At 41.3% G+C, this 18628-nt stretch overlaps 2 protein-coding genes across 2 annotated transcripts in view; both read right to left on the bottom strand.

Annotated features, from left to right (window-relative positions):
* Nucleotides 1-5585: 5585 nt before the first annotated feature.
* LOC146593474 (chymotrypsin-like elastase family member 2A) lies at nucleotides 5586-11140 on the bottom strand. The gene is made up of 8 exons (XM_085309184.1): nucleotides 11091-11140; nucleotides 10509-10597; nucleotides 9802-9899; nucleotides 8670-8798; nucleotides 7595-7731; nucleotides 6771-6916; nucleotides 6485-6637; nucleotides 5586-5864 (listed from the first exon to the last, which is right to left on the bottom strand). The coding sequence occupies exons 1-8, from the start codon at nucleotides 11131-11133 to the stop codon at nucleotides 5847-5849; spliced, it is 813 nt and encodes a 270-aa protein (XP_085165310.1). The 5' UTR covers nucleotides 11134-11140; the 3' UTR covers nucleotides 5586-5846.
* A 2706-nt stretch (nucleotides 11141-13846) lies between these two features.
* KIAA2013 (KIAA2013 ortholog) overlaps nucleotides 13847-18628 on the bottom strand; it is a 6669-nt gene continuing 1887 nt past the window's right edge. The window contains exons 3-4 of the mRNA XM_085309226.1: nucleotides 17752-18580; nucleotides 13847-17264 (exon numbers count right to left, since the gene is read on the bottom strand). Of these exons, the coding sequence (XP_085165352.1) occupies nucleotides 16405-17264; nucleotides 17752-18580 (1689 nt within the window). The 3' untranslated portion in view covers nucleotides 13847-16404. The remainder of the gene's footprint in view (nucleotides 17265-17751; nucleotides 18581-18628) is intronic.

The raw sequence follows: 18628 nt of genomic DNA, 5'->3' as shown, positions 1-18628 counted from the left end.
CTGATGAAAGCAAAAGTCATTTCTCCTCCACTTTTACTGCTAGAACCCAGAGCAATGCTCATTTCAGAGTTCTGCAGGGTACAGTAAAGCAGAGGTCTTTTCTCCTCACACATCTAGACCGTGTCATATTTTTTCTCATGCCTCTGCCTACATACCTGTGTGTATCCCAGCCCTCAGCTGCAGTCTGCCCACTGGCATATGAGGTATCACAACCTGCCGAACTGCTGCCACCAGATCTAAAGACATTTTGGCAATCTCATCAGCGTGTTTTGTGCCATTCTTCTCTGGTAGGCCACTCACTACCATGTATGCGTCGCCAATGGTCTCCACCTGATGGGAATGGACATGTATCACTGAGTGGTAGGCATGAAGCTTTTCATTCCAAAGGAGATCAGAATAAAACATCTCATTTGTCTRCCACTTGTCGACCTGCAAAGTAGTCCCTTAGCGATGGAGGTCTAGGATTTCATCATTTCTGGCCAGCAACCAGTATTTAATAATCACCAGGGAACAAAGTAAGATTCCAGCTATTTCCAGATTCCTTGCCTGAAGATTTTTACTCACCTTATACACATCATAAGACTCGATCCTGCTGTCAAAGCAGACATAGAGGTTGTTGAGCATCTCAACAACTTGCATGGGGGTACAGGAGGCAGCAATGCTTGTGAACCCCACGATGTCTGAGAAAAAGATAGTCACTTGTCAAAGGCAAAAGGAAGGTGTAAAGCTAAGGTCTTTAAACAACACTGGCAGAGCCTTTGAAGAGTTTGGGGATTTGTAAAACTCTGACCAGAACAGCACAAGGCACAGGCTCCATGTAGAACCGGTTTTGCAGAACTGAACAGATACCTTCCTAAATTAGCAAGGTGTGTCTTTGAGTTGTTCTCTGTTACTCTGATGGATAAAATATTATTTATTTCCATATTTTAGCAATATTTTAGATATTTCCATAGTTTAGCATCTGCATCTCTGAATACCTTGCATTAGATGGGAGATTGAAAGTCAAATAYTCCGAACCTTGAGAGCTATAATCACCAGGCTTCTTACAGAACTAGGGCCTGAATTTTCTTTTTCAAGCTGTGGTGGAGATTAAACGTAGGTTTCTAAACAGACTGAGAAATAAAAGTTCAATTGTTGGTTCTTTTCATGTTGAATTAGGAAATACTAACTGGAAAGGGTTTCTCTACTTATGATGTTCTTCTTTCTTATGATCAAGTAATTTACATATTTTAAAATCAAGTGCATAAAACAAAGAATAGTAGAAACAAGAATAACTAAATTGAGGAAGGAAAATGTGTGTTACAACTGTTGGCAAAAATATGTGTGATATGTGTTTCTCCTGAACTGTGTCAGCTGCTTAAACTAAAATTGTTGCTTTATTCTTTATTGGTAATATCAATTAATCCAGAAAAGCCATCTTTTCTCTATTTTGGCTTAGCTACTTTCCACGGCATGACTATTGTTAATTAGAATTAATTGTGCAATTACAGTGTGCTATTTTGATAATGACACCTACAAATTAAATGCAAATATTTATCATTGTGTTTCACAGCTGAAAGTAGTGGAGTATCCAGGGGAAAGAATGAAGAGAACTGCAATTACTGTAACATGAGGATTTTTTTAGCAGAGTTTACTGCACATAAAACATATGTGCTATTTGCTAGCTTTGCCCAAGAACCTTGGGCTGAAGGAGGTGGAAGAAACCGTCACAGAACTACTTTTCACAAAATGGAGGAAGCTCAAAGAAAAGTAGCAAAAACTGGGGAAGAAACTAATCTAGGGAGACTGAATGAAGTTGTTATGTGGGTATAGCATAGCTAAGAAATTATTACAGCTCATGGACATGGCCCTGGGAATTCATTATGTTATTCATACTGTTTGTGCAGCTACTAAATTGAGCGTTTGCAGCAGCATGCATGCTAAAAGGCAGAGCTGCACGTAAGTGGATGCCTGACCAGACCCTGGCCCTGGCCTTATTTTTATGGATTTTACAAACATTTCCTTTTTTTTTTTTTTTTTTTAAGGCTTTGTTACTTTAATGTTTTTAAGGCTATTAGATCGTTTCCCCCTCTCATCCTTGAAAAGACGCATGCTCCTTTCTCTATTATGTTTATGGAATTATTCTGATGAGTAGAGACAGGATTTGGGCTACTTCGCCTCGTGATTCTTCCTATTTCACAAAGAGGAAACTCAGTTCTTGCTCCCATATACTTAGTAAACAGTGATGCTGGCTGGTTCTCATGAGTAGGCTGTTAAATGCAGGTAACACAACCTGCCAGTTTAGGATCTTTGATATTTAAAGCTAGTCCTCTGGAAATCTCAGCTCTTCTTCCCTKCTGATCAGCCTAATTATCTAAGTGCTTCCTGGCACATTACACAGCTGTTTTCAAAACATGTTATGAATATTAGAATTTCCATCCAGAATCAGCTGTGGGTGCAAAACCAGATTCCTCAAACTGGAGATAAGAAAGATGTTCTTTTAAAGGAATTCTTTTCTATCCTTAGTGACAGTGTGTTTTCCATTTGCTCACCTATAGTCTCTAGATTTACCTGATCRTAGTTTTCTGCCTCAACTTTTTGGCATTTCCTTAGCTGCTTGGCCACAGATTTTGGCAACATCTGGTGTAAGAGGTCCTCAGCTAGCTGCCTCTCCCTTTTCAAGTCTTCCGTCCTTTCCTTGAGGTTTCTGGTATAATTAAGTATCCAGTCTGTCATTTGCTTGAAGGACATTAGGATTATAGGGTAAATGAGGCAGGCTATCACTAACAGACTGATCTTAAGGCTCACTGTGGACAGGATTTCTTTAGCTTTCTTGCTGAACTTTTCCTGTCCATTCTGCAGTAGGCAGCTCTGTACATAATAAAGTTCCTTTACCAAGGCTTTAATGGAGACTAATTCAGCTGGGCCCAAGAATGGGATGAGAAAAGAGATTCCTTCATATTGAGTAAAATCAAGTGACGAATTGACATTTTCCATCCAGCATTTCTGTACATTCTCTGACGAGAGGATCGCATAGTTCAGAATGCTGAAAAGTGGATGCAAGGCTGCTTGAAAACTTGTAGACGCTGGCATTAAACRAGCTCTAAGCATGGCTTCTCTTATTCGAAGAATGAGTTTAAAAGCTACTATGTCTGCCCAGTCAGGATTGTGTCTCATAGCTTTCAGGTCTTCATGGAGACTGGTAAAAAGCTCCAGCAGTTCAGAGATCACTCTGGATAGCACCTGGCTGGCCTCCGTATCCCACATGCTATTTATTCTTCGTTTCATGTCAATGATATAAAATCTACAGATGGAAATGTTCTCCTTCTTGCACTGGCAGTTCTCACAGTACAGTTCTGCTTCACTTTCATTGCAGAGGGAATATAAATTCTCCAAAAGCTGAGCATGAAATGATCGATTCCTCTTATCTGCTGCTGGGATTAGCCATCTTTGTCTTTCTTCCTGCAGYAGATAGATGAGGCGAACAGCCCAAATGTTTTCACAGGAGCCAAGTTCCTGGAGGGCCTTTCCTGTGTTTCTCCATATTTCCAAGCTGTTGCTTAAATCAAAAGAAAAGGCCCMAAGGAGACTACAGAGGGAGACCATACATGCTGTCAAAATCCTTTGGACTATTTTGCTACCACCAGCATTGGAGAGGGGAGAACGTCTGAAACAGAAAAAAAAGGGTCTGATCACTGAGACATTTCTTGCAGGTCCTGAAAATTTAACTGGAGCTAGTATTGATATTTAACAATTTGTCTGCATTTTAAAACAAAGCACAGTGATCATACATTATTTGAATACTATTGAAAGATGTCTTTTATTGTATTTTGATCCACTGAGATTTTTATTTTAAAAGAAAAGATGACATGGAGATTGTTTCCATGACACACTCAGAGCTGCAAAAACACTCAAATGAAAATGTACTGTTTTCCTGTGAGTACTAAGACAGATAAAATCGTTTGTTGCAGGTTTTATTCTTTCTGGTACTTGTATCCAAATCTCAAGGAAGCCCATGAAAAGATGATTACTGATTTCAATGATCAGGAACTGAAATGACTGAACTTATTAATCAAAGCAACTACCAAAAATTTTAAAATTTGTTCTTAATAGAAATTTGCAGATGATGAATAATTTGTGCTGATATGTTCAAATAAGCTTGGACATTTCCACAGTACTGTCTAAATATTTCAGAAGGAAAATGAATCAAATTTCAGTTTTGTTACAGTTGTTACAGAAGCATGTATGTATCCAGTTTTTATGGTTTGAGCTGCATGGTTACATTTCCTGTCCTTCTCTTTCATGCTGCTCATAGTTGGCATCTGTGCACTATATAGCAGAATAACCTCTAATAATTTTGCCTTTCAGAACTATTAATCATCATTTGCAATCTTACTGTAATGATGCTCACAAAAATAACTCAGGAAGTTATGCTGAAACAGAGCAATCCTGGGTAAATCTGTTCTCCATAAGCAATCTTTATTTCTACTGATAAAGAACCTATATTTTGGATAGATGAAATTGGATTTATAAGAAGAGAAATAAAAAACAAAAGAATCTGCTATTTCTCAGCAGAGGCTGATATTAGGCAAAACAAATTCCTGCTGTGCTCTTTGCAGCAGAAGGGCATTCAGCAGTTGAAAAGTAAAAGAAAAGAAATAAAAGTAGAGTCTCTGAAGACAGTAAGTACCCATGTACATACTTATATAATTTATGTAATGTATTTACCAGCTTAATCCAAAGGGAACAAAGACAAAATATCTGAATCAAAAAAACTGCAAACCTAGAAAAAATCATCCCCAAACCCACATGGGTTTTTGTTCTCAGAATGACTTCCAATATTTTTCTTCCTCCATCTACTGTTTACCTTTGCATCACTTGTTCTCCTTTTTTAATCAATTATTTTAGTTTTGAATCTGTCTAAATATGTGTCAAGAGGTAGAACAAAAACACAACAAAAGTCCACCTTGATTTTACACTGCCTGTTTTATATCACAATGAAATAAATAGAGGCTTTTATTTAGTGCTAGGCTAAACAGTGGTGATTCTGCTTGTTCTTTTTAAAAAAATTGGCATGTGCATCTGTGTGTTGGGTGACAGCAACAATTCAGAGGTCTTTGCCTGGGATCTGAATTACTTAAAAATGAGCAAAGTGAGTATAAAGCAGGTAGGTCTGCAGCAATGCAACGGGAGCCCCTCACTGCCAGGGCAGCTGCCAGCAGTCACTGCTTGGTTTTACTCTCCCGGTTTCTAACCCCCAAGGTCACAGCATTAACAACCTCTCTGTAGAAGTGGGCATTTTGCAGCGCTTCTGCACTCACCTGCGCTCACCTGCTGGGGCCCGCGCCGTCTTTCTGCCAGGCATCGCTGCTGCGTGCCCCGGTGGGGACCGCTCGCCAGCCGTGAGGTCCTGCTCACCGGCCCATGGCTCCTGACCGCCGCCCGCCCCCCTCTTTCGCCAGCCCCATCACTGCCTCATTTTCTCAGCTCCCCCCCGCCAAAATTGTTGCCGCAGCTCTCCGACTCTTCCTCCACTGCACATCCTCTTCACAGCAGGGCTCACATCTTCCCCCAGGTGAGAGTATCAAGCTCCAGCCCAACACAGGGAAAGGTTATAAAAGGACTCCAGCATCATCACTAAATCAGGGCTCCGATTTTGACAATGCACAAGAAAAATTGGCAGGGACACACATTTTTCTTTCGTTTTGCCAAAAACAGTGTTTACTGCAGTATGATTAAATACAATATTGTTGTTGGTAAATGCATAATTTCCCAGTTCTTTGTGATTAAAGGTGTCCTGATTATGACTTATTCAGGCTGCTTTCCTTCTTGGCACTGTTCTCATCTATCATCCAGTTCTCTTTGCATTAATTGCTGCCTATAACCTACAAAAATGTACAATAAGACACAAATCAGATCAGAAGACCCAAGAATTTGTGAATAGCATATGTTATATCCAAGAAGCAGCATTTAAATAACTGAAACAAGAGCTTTGCTTCTCAGTCACTCCTTAGGGTTAGGATTRTATTATATTAGCAAATAATTGATGCTACCGACTTGAGCAACACGCATTGCCTTCGAGGACACAATTGTATAAACAATGAAGGCAATGCGTGCTGCTCAAGTCGGTAGCATCAATTATTTGCTAATATGACTTCCAAAGTGATTATTCAAGTCATACCAACAAAATGTTTAATGCCTTTAAATATAACTTTACTATAAAGGCAGGATTTGTTCTTAAAGATTCAGATGGAAATAATTAGGTTAACTATTTAAGAAGAAGATATTTTTTGCTATAGGGACTGCTTTTGTGCTGCATACAGAGAGGTTACTTGAAGTGATATAACCAAAGATAACTGTGGAATAGTTTTTTAGGCACTTTTCCTCAAATAGACAAACCTTTAAACGTCTTTACCACCCCTCCTCCCCCGCCACAGTTTCTGATAATGACCTTAGAAAAAGCTATGTGTCTGTATTGTCTGAATAGCAATAACTAGAACCTTACCTGCTCTATCCAGCTATTGAAATCAGAGACCCGAGTGAAGACAGAAGGCTTGTGATAAAAATTGCAGCCCAGAGCAGAGCCAAAGCTTACGATGCCGTGCACTTCCCACCTGCCATCATCACCTTGGCAATTCAGTGGGCCACCCGAGTCCCCCTGGGAGGAAGTGGGAACACAGTTAGTGGCAATCATAGTGTCAATAATGCTTCCTCATTTTTTTAGGCTTCCTTCTAATCAAGCCTGTTTGTGCCTGAAACCAGACCCTACAAGCAGTGTTCTCCAGACTCACATTGCAACTGGAGGTGATGCCATCCCCACCAGCACAAACCATGTTGGTTTTCACCGTGCTCCCCCACCAGCCAAACTTGGAACAAGTTGCATAATCCACCACCAGCAAAAGGCCTTGCTGCAGGACGTCTGGAAGAGCTCCATTTGCTGCAAGGGAATAGAAACAAAGGAGTCATGGTACTAGCCGGCACTGAAGAAAGAACAAAACTGCATTATTAAGCCTCTCCGAGGATTTGGGTACTATTCCTCCAGGTAGGAGTCTCCATAGAGGCTGTATTAAAGGAGAGGCTGCATAATCCATTCCTTTTCTGCATTCTTACGTCAAAGAAGGCCTTAACTTACTAATAATTCTCATTCYATTTAAAAATCTCTCTTTGTTAGAGAAATAAATGGCTGCTCTTTGTTCAGAACTTTGCGATTTACTTWGCACTCTAGGAATTGCCTCTTGAGCAGAGTTGACACTGCTAAACTCTCTGAGATTTTCTTCACTTTGCATCTATTTCCTTTAGTCTTTTCAGTTCTTCAGCAGGATGTGCTAGCATTAGCAAACTCAGCCTGCACACCCTTAACGTTTTTGTTACAATAGCTTCTAAAAGCCTAATAGAGGGCCCTCTAGTGCATTACTAGCCCCACTACAAGCAAAACATACTCCAAGGAAAGGGAGGGAAAAAACATAMTGTGCGAGTGAAATGAGGGTCTGATCAACTACCTCACTACATTGGGGTTGAAGGAACCTTGACCACCAACAACAGCTTTTTTCTAATAACAGCAGAAGCCAGTACTGAAATATTTTGTTTTACAGTTCTGTAGCTGCCAAATACTTACTCTTCAGCCTTCCCCATCCTGTCACATAGCAGGGAGTGTTGGATGCTAGGATGCTTTGTGGAGCAGGGAGACAGGCCAACTCAATTTGGTGGCTTAAGGCGACATGTTCAGCAAGTTTGATCAAAGCAATGTCATACCTGTGGTCATATGCACACATATGAGAGTGGGGAAGGGAAATGAAGAGAGAGAGAGGAAGGCAAAAAAAAAAAAAAAAAAAAAAAAAGATTAAGACATACAAGCATGAAAATTTAGCAGTTGCACAGCACTTGGCCTATTCAGAAGAGATGCAAGGGAGCAAGGAGACCAGTGCATGGGTAGCAAAGATTCTTGCACCCTCAAAGCAGTAGGGGGGGTCTGTGCACTGGTATCTTTAACTCCATTGTGAAGCACTGCAGCTTCACGAAGTATAGGCACGGGCTATAATTGCATAGCAGCTTCTGGAGCTACAGGTTTCTGCACTGACAACTATTCTGGKAAAAGGAAGTTTCTTCATTATTACTCAGCTCTTTCCTACAGAGCTGTTCACTTTTCTGCTGGCAGCATTCTGGAAATGACCTTTCACAGATTCTGTTCACCAGAAATAAGCCAGTGTGAGGACACTGGCTCCAGGCAGCTGGAAACTGAGATGATTTCTTTGCTAATGTGCTCAGCCTGCAGCAGGGCATAGCAATCCTTCAGCAACAAAGATAATACCAATTATCAATAATACTTTACATTCAYGCCATTCTTATGAGGGCTTCAAAGAACATTATATCAATTGTTTGATCAATTCATCCATTTCCACTGTACAAGAGAGAGTATTGCATAGGACAACAACTTCGCAACATGCAAAACTAGAGCTGAAAATGCAATTAATGAAAYAATTAGTACTGAAATTTCCCTGTCCTCCCTTGAGGGAGAAAGGTGCAGACTGCAGACTCAACTCTCATCTGTTTCATTTAGAAGTACCACCATAAGCCTAAGCTATAACAAGAGGCTCCAAACGTTTAACTGCCGCCATTCGAGGGCTGCATTCAGGCAGTTTGATTTTGGCCCTGCATCTATTATATGAAAAAAATACTTGCCACCAACTTACCCTTTTGCAACATTATTTGGATTCCACTTCTCATGAACAATGATTTTTTCTGGCTCCACTGCAATTGATCCTTCTTCTTCAACTTCTAGGTTATACTTTCCAAGAAATACTCGATATGTTCTAGAAGAGCTGGGAAAGAAAAGGACTAAGGATTACCACTCAGTTATGCAGCTACTAGCTTACTGCAAAGCCATCTGTATCTTTACCACCTGAGGTATTCAGCAAGAACACCCTTAAGACTGTAGTCTGAAGTCACACATGTGATCTGTCCAGAGCTTTGCCAATGTCTGAGGACAAAGCATTGTGTATTGGATTTCAGAACCTTTCATCTCCAAGCAATCCTGTCCATTCCCGCTTAAGGGCTCACTACCAAACTGAGGATGCCTCCAATCTTTAAAGCATATAACTGTTATTCTTTAAGCAAATAAACAATTTGAAGTACCTTTTTTACAACACATTAGTATTTGCTCCCAAGCATCTTCATTGATAAATAACTGTGWGATAAATGTAATATCCAGCATTTATAATAGTAACATGCAGCCAGTTCTTGTTATTTCATGTGATAATCTTTTCTACAACCTAGTGATGCCAAGAACTGTATGAACATATCCAAGGACATATGCGACTAAACTGAAAAGAGGTTCCTGCTATGGAAACATTTTTAATGATGAAGGGGTGTAGCTGTACCTGATCATTTCCTTATTATACTTTCCCACAGTATAAGAATATGAAAGGGTTACTGAAAAGGACTGGTAAAGTCAAAACACTTGTGATGATTATTTCTTCAGGGAATGGACTGAGTAGTTGTCTTTGGATCTCACTCTCAAATGTACTACAGAGACAGGCAACACAGCTGAATTTTAATAGCAACTTGAAAATGTAATGATTTTGTAGTTATTTAAAGAAAATTAGGTATATGTAATTCAGGACATTGAGCTTTACCTTTACCTCTACCTTTAAGAAAAGGGAAAGACATATCCTCTTTCTTGTGACCTCAAAGTTGGAATCAAAAGATATAGGATGTGAGCCTTGGTGCTCTTATTTGGGAAAGGAAAAACTGGCATTAATACATTTTTTCTTCATGTATCTTTGGTCATGCACTTCTTTCTGATACTTTAACTCAATGATTTACCTAATGCAATGTGCAGCTGTCATCACCCAGTTGCTTGCAATGAGGGTTCCTCCACAGGTATGGTACCATTTGCCACTYGAGCTGTATTGGAGGGAGGCCTAGGATCAACACAGCACATAAGGCTCAGATTTTTGTTTTTTGATTTTTCATTGTTGCACTTTTCTCCCTGCACCCAGAACACAACTTGCCTTTGGACAATAGTGGGAAATTTTTAAGCAACAAGAGTTTTCAATTCCTACCCTCCAAAAAGGCTTCCCTCTTTCCCTGTCATCCAAAAGTTTAGTTTTAGTGTTTTTTTTTCCCAAAGCTTTCACTAACCCCATCCCAAATAAGGCATTTTATTTGCTACAAAAATGTATTTGTTAACTTTGTGTAGAARCATGCTCCAGTAGGCATCATTTTCTCCATTGAGATTCAGTCTTCTTGTTTGAATATGGGTTAGGAAACTTGGAAGCTCTGATTCTTGTTGATAAGTGGTGCCTAAGTCAACTACAAGAACAAGAAAGCCTCGTAATTAGCAATAGGTGGGACATTCAGAGCTATCTTTTAAAAAAATGAAATGTTGGGATTGATCAGAATGTAATATTCAAAACCCAAGACATTACAGACAAGATGACTCAAATGAAATAAAAGGGCTAGTTTTGTTCAGCCGTGCTGTTTGAGGGAGCATGATGCTAATTGTTCCAGGGAAAGCAGAAACCACTAACCTGCCAGGGCCAGCTGTATGGTCTTGCATTTTCCCCTCCAACCACTCTAGATACACTAGGCGCGTAGAAAGGAACTCCACAGCCAAGGGCTAGAAAACATGCAAAATAGGATGTATTTTAAAAGTAGGAACTCTAAAAAGATTTTTTCAACAGTTTATTATTTTTTTAATGTAGACTCTATCTGCACAGAACATTACAAAGTAGCGACCTAGCCTATGATTTGATATAGTGATGAAATCATGTTGGCTTAACCAAATTCTCATGTGTCAGCTGAGGTGCAGGTCCCAGCAGATGCAAAGCAATTTGATGTGGATTAACTGTATTTTTCGATGTGTTCAAGTTAAGTAAAATAACTTTGAATTTGCCTGGAGCTGAGGGCATTCGTGCTAGTCAAGCCCCTCTAGTATGAACAAAATAATCTTAACACCTAGTTGCTGTTTTGAGAGAACTTTTTAATTAATCCCCTTTGCCATATCTCATTCTATCTTGTTGCAGAATGTGTCAAATTTCCCCAGTAAAGTTGCAGTTGCATTTAAATTCTTTTTTTTTTCTTTAGAACTAATGCTAAAATTGGGTACATACCTGTAGTTGCCAGAGCCAGCACAGCAAAGAGGATTCCAAGCATGATGCCAATTAGCTAGATGCTGCTTGACTCTGTCTTGCAAGCTGCTTTATATGTTGATATCATTTTATCACTGGGAGATATGACTTAAAATGTAATGCTGCTCTGATACCCATGGAAAATYTGTGTAACTGTGGGATAATTTTTTATATGCACAAATGCTTTTAGAAAACGAACAGCCTAGATGGACCTTGAATGCAGGTTCTATCTGCAAATTTCGTAAAAATTTCCAGCTAAAGTGCATATTGTCTGTAGCAGCTGTTTGCTTTCCCATTGCCTTGAATGTTTGTCATGACCATGTTATCAGAAGAAAAATGTTATAGGAATTATTTTAACATTTGATGGCATGTCAGCAGTAGCAATGTCTGATATATTCAGAATTACATCAGCAAGACTAAAAGAACTCTGGCTGTCCCTTCCAACCTTGAATTGTATATCRTATTTTATAATTCTATGAGTCTGTAATTATTTGAAATATTATTTTATTTTGTTTCATTGTATTTTGTCAGTGAATGGCAACCACCACTTTGTACTGACTGAAACACTGTATCTTCTTTTGTAGATCAAATTTCATGTGTTTTAGCGTGCCGTATTTCTTCAATAAAACCAATTGCAGTCACTTTGGAGAGGAAGATGTTTCAAGGAATACGAAGAACCAGCCRTTCATGATGATCGAGAAACACTGGTGTAGTGCGGTGAGCCCAATTTGATTTTACTTCTTCACCTTTAATTGTTAGATCAGTAGCACTTCCCTGAAAGAGAATGGGGTTCCTKTAGCAATGGAAATGAGCCTTTTGAATCCCAAGTCAGCATGCTGACCTTTGGAATAATGCAGTRTGTCCTGTTAATGAAAAAGTGTAAGCTACTTCATTTTTACCAATCGGACAAACAGGGCAAGAAGCAGGCATATAGACAACTACAGAGCAGCTGCCACAAAAAAAAAATTTTTGCTGTGCCCTAATTTGTTAGTGGATGTTTAGTGTCAATGGCAASGCTTACCTTTGTGTCCCCTCCTTCCTTCCTTCCACTACAGGAATCTTGATCCTCTCTCATTTTAGGCCATCCAGCCACCTCCCAAGTGAAATACTGCTACTGATTATTTAAAAAACAAAAATCTCTACCCCATAAGCCAGGTCATACATAAAGGACAAACTTAGAATGGAAAAAAAATATCACGATGTCCAGTTTTGTAGCCACAAGTGCAGCTTTCTGCTCTATCTACAGCCAAAACTGGAGGCTCCCCAAAAGCTGAAATAAATCTGTTGTTTAATGTCAGTATTAACAAGCAGCAAAATCTCTGTTTTTCCTGGCTTCCATGCAGCAGTAGATACTGATTTGGATGAAAGATGCCTGGAGCATACATGTGGAAGGCAGAAAGATATAATGCTTTGCTGTTTTGTCTGCTTCTTAAGAATGTATTATCTTACCCAAACAATAGTGCTTGAGCAAGCTGCATTCTGAATTTCAAATGGAATGCATATCAAAGAAATCTGATAGACAAAAAAGGTGCCAAGATTAGGGATAGGACAAATTAAATTCTGTCCCAGCTTTTCAGCAGAACTGAAAGTGCCATTACTTGCTCGATGGCCATTAAATCTGCTGCTTCATTGTTCCTTGGATCCATTGCTGCATGTTCTTAAAACATAAGCTTTGCCTGTGTGGCTTAAGCTACAAGGTTACCAAGAGACAGGGAAGTAAAGACCTACTGCCATCCTGTGTTTCTACCTTTCATTTTGCCCTTTACCTTCTGCCTTCAAATTCTTTGGATTTTTCCTTTCTGTAGTCTGCACTTCCTGAGAAAGCACTATCTGAAGCCCTGTGGCTAAGTCTGTATTTATATAGCTGTGTAACACAGAGGGAAAACTGAGCAAGGTTGGGCTCTAGAAGCAGTCTAGGCTGGGTTAATGAAGGCAAGCTGTTTTTGCTTAGTAATTTAGAACTAAAGCAACAATGTAGCCTGGTTCAAAACAGAAAATTTCCTTGTGCTTGGTCACATGTAGCAAAGTTATGTGAGACTGAAACTAAGGTATTTTAATAATAACTTCAGCATGCTCTGTCTACATCTGCTGTCTTCTTAAGAGGCAGGAAGGGAAACTTAGTTACTGCGTCTCTTCTCACTGCTGCAAGCACCTTAGAGAGGTATTTGTCCAGAAATACACTCACACACACAAACTCTTGCTAAACTATTGCAGAAGGCAAGCCACCTCCCTTGGAATGGGCCTCGCACTCTTTCTGCTGCCTAATCTCCATTTAAGACAGCATTGAGAAAGGGTGATCACAACTAAGACTGGTCTTCTGGTGACTTGTTTTTATTTCACTGCTTCTGAAGTAGTTATAGCTTTCCTCAAAATAAGTCAGAAATCCTCTCAAGCTCTAGTTTTCATGTGTATAAAGAAGTATACTCTAAACAAAGTTTACTGTTAAACAAATATTAGAGATTCATACTGCAAAAGCACAGTGCTACATGTTCACCTGGAATACACTGAGATAATAGTGTCTTTTCCTATCTTAGACTCTTTTACATACTATTTTCCACATGGTATTTCCTTTCAGTCCAGGCACTTTTGTAGTTGATATTGGCCACAGATGTAACATAAGGCTCTGCTTGTTTTAACTGAGGGAAAGCAAAGACAGGGGTGGGGGAAGATGAGAGACAAAAAAAAAAAAAAAAAAAAAAAAAAAAAAAAAAAAAAAACACACACTTCAGTAGTCAGACTAGACTGAAAGGTGTTTATTTAGAAACAACAGCTTTGGTATTTTAAAACCAAATACTCTTTAAATCACTAGAAAGAAGGATGTCTTCCCCAATAGCCAAAACAAATCAATGCACAAAGTATCAATATGCTCAGAATAGGAAACTCACAGATTGGCATTTCCAAGTGTAAATCCAGAAACAATTTAATTAAATTGATTTTGCATTGTACAATGATAAAGGCTAAAGAACCTGTTACCATCACTTAAGATATCTACAGCTCAATTGACAGACTTGTTAATGAAGTGGAGGCAAAATTATTAACATCCTTTCCCTCCCCCCACTCCCCAAGCAATAAATTATTTTAAAAAAAAGGTATACCAGAGAGGAAGTTACACTAAGTTTTCTAGTTAAGTTAGCTCTCTGAAGGGAATCATCATTCTTTATTTTCCTGCGAAATTAGAAAAGAATCAGAATCAAAATATCAGAGGACTGTATATTTTCAAGTATTTTTCACCACATGGATTACTCTTAGGGAACTGAACAGCTTATCAGGAAAAAGAAAMATGTCCGTTACACAAGCTCCTGGGATAAACTCTTGAATAACCACATGTTCCAAGTCACAGATTCCTCTCTTAACAAGGCACAAAAGGATTGTTGCTTTCCAAAGGCCCTTGTTTTCAGCTGCAGAATTGTCAGACATCTTGTGCAAATAGAGGCTGAAAGCAGGACTGTTAAGTTCACTCAGACACTGGGATATTCCCATTCAATTAATAAAACAAGGTGTTACTTTGACACCCTTAATTTTGCTTACTGCTACAGCAATTTTGAGCTTCAACAGGCTTCCACTTCATCCCTGTTTCTTGAATCAAGTTCTGCACCATCTTCATTTTAAGTGGGTCCAGTAAAGACCAAGAAACAATACTGCAAGACCTTTTGCAGTGTCAAGAATGAAGAGGTGCTAATCTGTAGCTGTGAAGCTTCTCAGCAATTCAGTGAATAGTGTCAGGGACAGCTACTTGTAATAATGGGTAACAAGTGATTTTGTAAAAGGCAGGAGGCAAGTCTCAGATGACAAAGGCAACTAAATAGACAGCAGTGGGAAAAAAAAAAAAAAAAAAAAAGATGCAACAGATTTAGACTTTCAGGACACAGCTGTACACACAATAATTCAAATTACTTCCTGACCACTTCCTCCTTTTGCATTAATGCTTTGGTCATGATCATAGGTTTATTTATTTGCAGATTTCTTTGATATGCATTATCTATCCTATCTCTTCCTAGGTTTGTCTGTCTAGCCACAAGCACCTTCAACTCTCATTCTTTCAAAGGATGAGAAGTATTCAGACCAGCTTGGGATCAGGCCTGAACTCCAGTGATCAACTTTACAAAGCCAGTGAGCTGACAGAACCTTTGCCAGCTCATCTTTGATTCCCCATACATACTGAGTATCAAATTTAGTCCAATACCTTTTGTCCAGCCTTAGCTAGTCAAAATTTAATTTGCTATTACAATTTGGGAAAACAGGACAATCTAAATGAAGAGCTTTTCTTCTGACACCTCCATTTAACTGCTTCCTAATTTTTGTTTAAAAAAAAGGAAAAAAGGCAAGCCACATTTAACTCTACTGAGTTTAACAAGAACTGCCTCTGAACAATACAGCTAGCTCACACAGCAAATTCAGTCTAATTTTTCATTTCCACTCCATATCATCAATATGCAACCAGAATGTACCAGTACTAGGAGCAGAATTCACTGTCTAATACCTACTCTGTACTAGCCTTTTACCATTATTCTTCCTTCTGCCATATCCTCTCCCATCCCCAGACATTAATTCTAAGGCAATTCAAACAAGAATTTCAACTCCCTTATACAGAAGTAAGATGCAGTACAGCTTAAAATCTGAACCTCAACTCACAGGAAAAAAAAACACTCACTCAGCCTTTTTCTTAGAGCAGCTACGTATTTCGTATTTATTTTAGGAACACTAGCTCAGCAGTTTTTCAAGATGATGCCAGTAAATGTGGTAGGATGGAGGACTGAACAGTGTCCTGGTACCTACGAAAATTTGCCCCAGACCCAATAAGTCAGTGCCTTGACTTGCCTAAGAACACTGGCTTGCATTTGTGTGTTCCTGTATGACACATCACATTCAAACAAGGCAGACAAGTGTGCACATCTCCCACACGGTAGTCAAGATAAGCAGAGAAACCCTGTCACAAGCATTCCCTTACAACATAACAAGAAATGGCATCTAGTATCAGGGCTGCAGCTGTTCTCTTAAATACAAGCAAAGTTCTACACCAGTGAATGAAAAAAAAAAAAGGACAGAAAAGCTGCATCTGTCCTAAACTGCAGCCTTCTGAATGTTTAAGGACTGACAATGGATTTATCTTCTGTAATGTTTGTATGAGGCCTACCACTCCAACCCCTGCCCTAATCCTACTTTTTGCAAGAAGAGGACATGGACCACTCATTGCAATAGAGACTGAAAATCTTCACAGTCAGAGAGAGAACCTCCCTAGGCACAGTTGACAGAAAATTAGATTGATGACAGTGGAGAGCAGCCAAAAGCAGCAGCCTTATACCTTACTCCTGAAGAGTGGCTTGGCTCCTGGCCCACAATATTCATTGTAGATGAGTTTGAACAGAAATAGGTGAAACAGCGTGATTAAGGAGGCCACGCTGAACCAGAACAGGAAGGGTAAGCCTGGGTATTGCTTGGCCATGTGTTCCTCATGAGCCAGAATAGCTTTTAGATGGAGTGTGTGTCTCAGGTCCTGCAAGTGTATCAAATCTGTCGATATATAAAGCAGCGGTGTGATGGGTTGTGTCACCATGACAGGGAAGGTATGGCCTCGTGCCTCAGAGGTCAGCTCCACAGGCTCATTCATACAGCCTGCCTCGCACGCGTACAGTCTAACTGGCTTGTCTTGGAATTTCACGGACACATGCAAGAAGGGTTTTCCTTCTGCATCCAGCAGAACAGCCAGGTTAATCAAGTCCTTATTGTAATGGATCCCACGTAAGGAATAGCTGTTATGAAGTACATCAGGGTCGGCCTGAAACTGGAGATGGTTTTCCGTGAACTGCAGACCCCCGAAGCTAAGCACCATTCCCTGCATGAGTCCATGGACCCCAGCTGCCACGAGACCCTTACATCCCCGTTTCTGGAGAGTCAACTTCCACAAGTCTGAGAGCTGCAAGATCTGGGGGACACTGGTCAGCTTTGCTGGCCACAGGTTCTCCGCGTGCATGGTTGCATGGCCACTGAAGCAGTGGTCCGCATAGTTCAAGCTGGCTTCCATTTTTTCTCTGTCCTCGCCACTAATGAGTGGATCTAGCAGAGGAGCTGGCATGCTCGACAGCACGTAGTAAAGGGTCATGTTAACAGTCTCGCTGGATGGTGTATGCAAATCTGTGATCTTCCTCATTTCAATACCTGTAATAAATGAAAACAACAAAAGCAGTCAGAGAACAACACACGAATATCACGTTAACTCAGAGAAAATAAGTTCGGATTTGTGTGCACTACATGATTTTGTTCAATACTTAGATGTCCTTGGTAACAGCTAAAAAAATCTTCATCTATGAAACACTGAAATAAAATGTCAAGAGCTCCGCTATTTTTATTTTCTTAGTTGCATCCTCTATTACTTAAGAGTTTGAAAGCCAAACTCCCACTACAGCAAAGTTATTTCATATACAGATACCTTAGGGGACTGCCACTGTCACTCATTTCATAAAGTTTTACAAAGTACTCTAGGTTCCAAAGCAGGAATGCTGTTTTGTTATCCCATAACATCCCTTCTTGCTACTGAGACATATGAGGAAGAGGGAGCCTCTGGAGAGTTCACAGGAACCAGGTTGCTGAGCGCTGCTCTCCCCCAGCAAAGCAACTGTATGAAGCTGGGCATCACCTTCCTTACCTGAAATGAACAAATCCGACCAGGTCTGTTGGTGCTCCTGGAAAAGATCTTCCACCCCCATCTGCATCACTTCCAGCATCTCCTTCTTTGCTGACTCCCTCAGTTTGCTGAAGGTCTCCTCCAGCCTGGAGACCTCGATGGGCTCCGAAGTGTACACCACGGAGAGCATGGTTTCGTCAAAGTGCGATTTGGGCGCCACCTGCACGCGGCTCACCAGCTTCTTGGCGGCCACCACCATGAGCACCGCCTTGGGGCTGCCGGGGAGAAGCAGGCGGCCGGAGGAGAGCAGGAACTGCCGCTCCTCCACCTTCTCCAGGCTGGTGGCGAAGCGGCCCCCCAGCGAGGGCGCCGAGGCCTCGAAGGCAGCCACCCGCTCGGTGGGGTTGGCGATGCGGATGCGCTGCAGGTAGAGGTGCGGCCGGCTCCGGTGGGCCACCACCTCCTCCCGCACCGTCACGCACTCGCCGCCGCCGCCGCCGCCCGCCGCCGGCCCGGTCTGCACGCAGCGCACCGGCCCCACCGCGGCCCCCCGGGCCGCCCCGAGTCCCCCCCGGCCCCACCGCGGCCCCACCGCGGCCGATGGCGGCGGATCCGCCGCCGCCCGCCGCCGACACCCACCATGGCGGCGGCAGAGGAAGGAGCGCGCGCGGCGCGGGGCCTTATGGGAAAGCGACGCGGCGCCGGCTTCCGCTCCGCGGCCGGAAGCGGCCCCCGCTGGGCCGCTCTGCGCCGCGCCTCTCCGTGACCCCGGAGGACGCCCCCGCCCAATGAAAACGAGGCAGGACCATAAAGACGTAGGTGGAGGACAGAGAGTACGCGCCGCGGAGGACTCGCGTGGGTAACGGCGTTAGCGGCGTCGCGCGGCAAACGCTGGTGC

The sequence above is a fragment of the Rhea americana genome, unplaced genomic scaffold (genome assembly GCF_003343005.1).
Source record: "Rhea americana isolate MKP2758 unplaced genomic scaffold, rheAme1 scaffold_293, whole genome shotgun sequence".
Taxonomy (NCBI): Eukaryota; Metazoa; Chordata; class Aves; order Rheiformes; family Rheidae; genus Rhea; species Rhea americana.
This window is presented reverse-complemented; position numbering and strand designations above follow the sequence as displayed.